This window comes from Rhinoraja longicauda, chromosome 5, assembly GCF_053455715.1.
Source record: "Rhinoraja longicauda isolate Sanriku21f chromosome 5, sRhiLon1.1, whole genome shotgun sequence".
Lineage (NCBI taxonomy): Eukaryota > Metazoa > Chordata > Chondrichthyes > Rajiformes > Arhynchobatidae > Rhinoraja > Rhinoraja longicauda.
Genome location: NC_135957.1, coordinates 32,829,181 through 32,836,483, shown reverse-complemented (window position 1 = coordinate 32,836,483; position 7,303 = coordinate 32,829,181). Strand labels below are relative to the sequence as shown.

At 40.4% G+C, this 7,303-nt stretch overlaps 1 protein-coding gene across 2 annotated transcripts in view; it reads right to left on the bottom strand.

Annotated features, from left to right (window-relative positions):
* Positions 1–5,107: 5,107 nt before the first annotated feature.
* Positions 5,108–7,303, bottom strand: part of LOC144593538 (V-type proton ATPase subunit C 1-A-like) — an 86,433-nt gene continuing 84,237 nt past the window's right edge. For both annotated transcript variants that reach the window (XM_078399260.1, XM_078399259.1), the window contains exon 13: positions 5,108–5,515. In XM_078399260.1, the coding sequence (XP_078255386.1) occupies positions 5,420–5,515 (96 nt within the window). In that variant the 3' untranslated portion in view covers positions 5,108–5,419. The remainder of the gene's footprint in view (positions 5,516–7,303) is intronic.

The following is a 7,303-nucleotide window of genomic DNA, read 5'->3' as shown; positions in this document are numbered from 1 at the left end:
CTACGTATTATTTCTTTCATTAAAATATTTACTACTGTCCTTGCATCATCCCTCCTAGTGGGGTGTGCTTCCACCCATCAGGAGAACATATGACCAGAATGTACTTCGCTGCGGGCATATGTACAAAATCAATTTACAAATTCTCAAAAGGCATTTCAGGTTGTGGTAGGTGATCAAATTTTGCAGGCATCTTCCCTTTATTATTTTTTTGACACACGAGACATGTTCTTGAAACTTTATCAATTATGACTATTATCCCAAGTGCATACCATTGCTGGAACAATGCGTGTGCCATCCCCCCTTTTCCTATGTGAGCCTGTCCATGGGCTAGGCAAGACAGGGACAAAAATAGGCCCCTGGGACAAACTACCTGACCACCAGGGTGGACCCAAACAATGGGGTCTTGATAACACCCTGCTTTGCTCCAGGAATTCTTTTCCTGGAGTGATGTTAGGCTCTGGGAATACCGTAGCTGGGTTACATCAATGCTAACCGGGAGCTTTCTTTGTGCTGCAGACTCAATTTTAGCCGCTTGAATTTGCGGGGTTTGCCGGAGGGCAACCTGCTTGGCTACATAATCAGCTAATCTGTTTCCCTTTGACACATCATCATCCGATAATGTATGGGCCTCGCATTTAATAACTGCGATTTGCTGAGGCATCCTGTAAATTTAAGACAAGTGTATCATGCTTAATTGCTTTACTGGTGATGTGATGAATCCTCTATTTTTCCATAACTGCCCAAAGTCATGTACAACCCCAAACGCATAGCGAGAATCTGTGTAGATATTAGCACTATTATCTTTTGCCAATATGCAGGCACGAGTCAGGGCATACAGCTCTGCTGCCTGAGCAGACGTTCCGGATGGTAAAGCATATGCCTCCAACGCTTGGTGTGGCATAACCACCGCATATCTTGCTAATAATCTGTCATCGCTAGGTCGGTGTGAAGACAGTAAATAGAACCAGGTCAGGATTATCAATTGGATGACTAAGTCCAGCTGGGGAGTGGCAGTGGCTTCGACAAGGCATCTTCCATCTCAAATCGATCCCTTTGGTTTTGAGAGAGGTGGACCATTATTCCTAATCCCGAGACCCCAAAGAACAAATAACGGGTCCTTTGGGGTTAATTGTTTGAGTTTATTCAACCAGAGGGAGACTTTTTCCTGCTACCCGGGATTATGGAGGTGTGTATATAATGTCATGCAATGCGTTTGCTTATGGTCTTGGCTGGTTTTGACAAGATACTGTAAATACTGGCCTTTTGGATCCTGCACTCTTTGCAGGCACAATGAAGTCGGCTGACCAAATGACTGTACAGATTGCTACTCAATTGCCAACAGTATAGGATGGGCACATTTTGCCCTTGTTCTTCCTCATTAATTTTCTTTAGCAATTGGATCAGATTTTGAGGTAGTTCCATAAACTTGCCGTCCGCGGTGCAGTATAAGACCGCTCCCAGTTCGCACAGAGCCTGTCTTCCCAGTAACGGGAGTGGGGCTGTTCTAGAAATTATAAAAGTATCAGTAAGGGGCTTGCTATTTACCTGTATATGAGTGTGTTCCGATAATGGTTCTATCATGGGGACACGGGCAACCCCAATAGTATTAATATTTGACTGACTGACGGGGATGTCCACAGAGAGGGGCTCTGATGACATAGTGGCTCTGGTATCGACCAGATATCACCTATCTTGACTGTAGCCATGGGTTCTTCTTCCGTTGAGTTAGATAATCTGATCACAGCCGCCTGTTCCGCCATACCTCCGCGGCATCCCTATGCTGATGGATTAGGATTACTGAATGAGAAGGGATTAGGATTACTGAATGAGAGGGGAACAGGATTACTGAATGAGAAGGGAGCAGGGGCTGGATCCCCTCCCTGTTGGGCGTTCCCTTGCTGTAGATGTGGGGGATGTTGTGATATTGCAAGGACTATTTTGTTATATCACAAGAACTACTTTGTTTGCCCGCGTAGCAACATGTATATGTGGGAATGGCGTAATATGGGCAGGCACTCTGGTTCCAGGTGGCCATGAAATAAACTGAGCCTTGATTTATACTCAGCTTCAAATCCCTAAATACGTGTACTTGTGGTCATTCCAGAGTCAACAACGGTATAACAGATACCGGACCACGAAGTACAACAGGGGACATCTGCAATCTCGAGCCCACTGCCCTTTCTTACCACATCTCCAGCATGTACCTCTTGTTGTATCTCTCATGGTCCCCTTCCTCTACCCCTACCTAACCCCTTCCTCCTCGTACCCAGACCACTCTCCCTGTGTAATACTGTCCCATTGTTTTGGGTTTCAGCTCTTTTGCCTGGGCAAACAGTCCCTCCCTTTCCATGATCATGTGCGCAGTGATCACACTTTCCCACGGCTTATTTTGCCGTTCTAGATGAACCAATTTATAAGTTTGAGCTTGTCGGTGTATCAAACAATTTACTAAAGTTTGAACAGCCGGAGGCCCATTGTCAGCTAGTGGCACTCCAGCATGTTCCTCCCACTTACTCCTAAATCAGGCTATAAAATCCGGGAACGGCTCGTCTTTGTGTTGCAAACATCACACCGCCTCCCCTATGTCAGTCGCTATGTTTTCTCTCTTCCCCCATTATAGCCTCCTTTCCTCTGTGGGTCAACCAGTGAGTGAGGGACTCAGCCTGTTGATCATCATTTCCTCTCCAATCTCCATTTGATCGATCATATAGATTACTACAAAAATTTACCACACATGGGTCATCTCCGTTCTTTTTTATTACAACATCTGCTGGCGACCCCATTGGGTTATGGGATCACCTACCTTTTTCCGGTATCTTATGGTATTTTTTATCACCTTGGCAGTGTTTTCTCTTATCTGCATCTTTCCCTCCTGGACCACCTGTTTCTTTTCCTTAGGCCTCTCTCTATCAGTAGGATCAGATTTCTCTGATCGACTACTGTTGTCTCCCATAATCTTTTCCTAAGTCTGTAAAACAAAAGTTAGGTTTCCGCAGACAATTTCTTATAATATACTATTTACAGATTGCATGCACCGATTTCACTCCATCCGCAAACCTCGAAGTCACCTTTCAATTTCTATAGCGCGCTTTCGGGCACCTGCTTCAAGTTATCTTCTCTGCATTGCCTCACCCCACAGGCCTCTCGGCTCAGCGTGAGAAAATGTATCTTTCCCTCAATTTTGTCTCACCCCGCAGGCCTCTTGGCTCAGCGTGAGTCACCAGCCAGATAGCTAGGTTGCCCAGGGCTCTCCCTTCAGTGGGAAACCCTCCCGTCCCCCTTTCGTTTAGGACTATTTTATCATTCCCTTTTATTTCCCACTTGTATTTGTTCAAATCCCATTACAATTGGGCTCCTGCTGACTACGCCAAATTCTGTGGAAGAAATTAATTTAGAGGGAAATTAAAGGAAAATGAAAAGCGTAGACTTGGCAGGTTTGCTTCAAGAGGCTTTATTGCATTATATCATGGAGAGATGGCAGCAGTTAACTGCTCACCAGTTCTCTGACTTCACAGCAGATTTAGCCGACAGTTATACTGTGCAGTAAACAACTTTTGTTTTTTGTTATATACAACTATACGAAAATATACCATCTACTACATGGGTACCAATTATTTCATTAGTCATAACATATTTTTTATCTATGTCAATCCAATTCAATAACATGGTTAGTACAAGTCAAACATAATACAAGGGCATCTTGACATTATTCTATCTCACCTTTTAGGTGGACCGTGCCACCATCCCCTCTCTGAGCCAATCATAAGCCCCCCATTTACTGCAACATTTCTATGTTACTAGCAGCGGTAGGGGGCGTGGGTGGTCTACCCAGCTTGACATTCCATCTACTATTGTAATCCAGCATCCAACACTCTTTAACTTCCCTCTGGGAAAACAAGCTTCCTTATCTCTGTCCTAATTTTGTAATGTTTACATTCACCATTCACCATTCAATACATTCCCAAACAAAACGTAATGCGTCTGATCTTATTTTGTCAATTCCCATGAACCTGTTCTGCACCAGGTCACCGAGAGATACCAATTGCCACATCCACACACCCTTTTGTTACCTTGTTCAATTCCGATCAAATTAAGAAAGGATTTTAATATATTCTTCCACAAACCCAGTCCAGCCTCTGCTCCTATCAACTCTATCCACACTTTGAGTTGCTTCGGGAAATTAATAATTAAGGACCATTTACACCATGGTCATTCCCTCTTCTCTCCTTGCAATGGGCAGCAGATATAAAAGCTTGCAACCATGTACCACCAGATTCAGGAATAGCTTCTTCCCCGCTATTATCAGACAACTGAAAGGTCCTCTCATAAATTAAAGGTTTAGTTTGATCTCCCAACCTACCTCATTGGGAACCTTGCAATTTTTATATCTGCACCTTTTCTGTAGCTATAACATTGCCACATTATATTCTGCACTCAGGTATTTTTCTCTTTGCATTACCTGTTGTACTTGTGCATGACTTGATTGTACTTATGTATAGCATGTTTTGACTGGATAGCATGTAAAGAAAGTTTTTCACTATCTCGGTACATGCAACAATAATATAGCAACATCAACACTTCTAGATCCATTACTTGGGCTGAGGAAAAAAATCAAGGATGTTCTGGAAGCTCTTCAGATGAGATAGTTAAGAGTGAAAGTCTTGTACATATATATAATGAAGTTTACAAATAACTACTGTTATCTGGATCTGGAAATCAACCGTAAAGAAATAGCTAGACTTTGTATAGGTTTATGATTATGACGTTGACGTCAAGACAAATTTGAGAGATTTAAAGAAAAACAACAAGGATGGCTTTTGGGATCATTGATCAGCTATATGAGGGAGTTCAATTTATTGTAAATGAAGTAAGATTAGGACATGATTTAAACTTCTTAATCAAAAAAGACAAAATCAGTGTTGTGGACATAGGCAAATATTTTATGCAAAATCAAATCCACAAAACTATTACAAATGCTCCAAAATTACTGACATTTTGAATAAATTCATAAAATTGAAATAAAACCTTATGTTTTATAAAATGAATGTAATCTACTCAATTAGTTTTTATTGATTATCAGACACAAATTTCAAATAAGTGTTGTGCAAATTTTATCATTAAATATTTTCTATATAATCTTAACCAGCATTATATTTTAATATCGAAGGTATTTATTCACAAAATGCTGGAGTAACTCAGCAGGTCAGGCAGCATCTCAGGAGAGAAGGAATGGGTGATGTTTCGGGTCGAGACCCTCCTCCAGTTTTTCAGTTGTATTTTAATATTATTTGTTCAGATAAACATTCTTAAAAAATTACCATGATCCATTTCCATATGTATGTTCATGTATATATATATATGTAAAATATTCTATACATAAAATCAAGCAACTTCTATTTTTCACATTATTGCCGAAGCTTTACTTAAAGTTAAATAAGTCAATGTCAATCTTGAAGTAGACATAGGCATAGTAATCTTGTTGGTTGACATTCAGTCCAGGGATATCCATGTTGGCCTATAATAAAAATGAAATGCAACTGGGTTAGGAACAGTATTATAATAATAATAAATGTTTCTGTTTAAGTGTTACTTGATAGGTTGTTAGTATATTTTAAAACTATTTAGCTCATTCTTTCAGAAAGGCACCACCACCACCCATCTCCAATTCATAGAAGCCATTAAATAAATGTCCCTGACATTCCCTCTACTTTCTTCATAACTTATTTCCAGATATTGAAGAACTTTTAAAGATTATTTCTCTATCATTTCTGAATCAAAGTTCGATCGCTGCAGTTTAATGTGAAGTAATTTTACAAGTTTACATTTATCAGATTTTTTTTTACACTCATCTTCAAAGCCACTAAGTATACTTAAGGCAGCTTACAAAGCCCTTGCCCAAGGAAGATAAAAGTCTTGTTAAGATTTAAAAGTTGTGATTATGTCATTCAAACTCTGGTGTCTGGACTTTCCATCATGAAGTCAGTGCCTGTGGCCTACATTTCCAGATACATATACAGAAAAGATCTAGCAAAGTAAATACTCTCAATAGCCTCATGTTATTGATACTCGAGTCAGATAGGTGACGGCAAGTCATTATAATAGTCTGGGTTAAAATTAGAATGTGATTCAATGTTCTTTTGTGGATTGTTTCCAGCGCATGAATGTTTTTGTGTGAATCACTGATTAGAGGACGATGCAATTCAAATTTTTTTCGTATGTATTTTACTACTTTGGCCAAAGAATTCAGCATTTTTGGGTTGCTGCCATGAATTGATTGGACTATTTGGACTGATCTCCATGATTCTTTTGGTATGCAATGTCAAACAATAACTTGGGACCATTTGGCTGCAGATTGGATTAATGTATAACAGGTTCCAAACTCCAAGCCACAAAGACTGGTTGTTGCTAGTACAGTTAAGCCTCTGAAGTTGGGCCTCAGCAATAACTTTTTCATATTTGCTGACCTAGTTTAGCAACAATTCTGTTTTAAATTTCTCTTCTTTGTTTTCAAATCCCAACATCGCTTCAATATTTATTTAATTTCTTCCAGATTTATAATCTTCCAGGATCAGTGTACTCCTCCAATCAGGTCTCTTGGTCAATTCTGAATGTACACACTCCTCAATCAGAGGCTAATTCTTCACTTGCCTAGGCTGCATATTCTGCAGTCCTTCTCTGAACAGAACATGCTGCAAATAGTCAATAGATCAGACAGCAATTCCAGAGAGAGAATCTAAGTTCTGTTCAGACCGTTGCCAAGCAAATTCAAACCGTTGCCCAGCAAATTCAAAAGTGCTGTATGAGCGGCTGAGATTTTCTAGCAATTTTGTTTCTTTTTTAGAAGAGAAATAGAGATAATGTTTCAGTCAAAGACCTTTAATCAGAACCAGGAAAGAGAAAAAAACAAGTTTGTTTTCCATTGCAGTGAAATGAATGGAGGGGTGGATAAAACAACAGTAATATCGTTGTTAGGATGGAGCCCTGATTGCCTTGGTGAACTGTTGATGAAGATATCTAGCTGATAGATTAATGAGGACATTTGAAAGAAGGTAGAGGGGAAACAAACAAAAAGGGTGAAAGGTAGATCAAGGGTGTAGAAAATGCTTGAGATCTAGCCTGGCTCAACTTGTATGCCAACGTTATGCCTGCCTTTCTGTGGAATACATGGAATAATCCTTGTCCTCGTCATTACTGGTCGAATGCTCTGTCAGTTGCCACTGTTACCATGCTTTAAGGGCCTGTCCCACTTAGGCGATTTTCATCGTCGTAGCAGGTCGTCGAAAAAACGGTGACTGGACCCCCC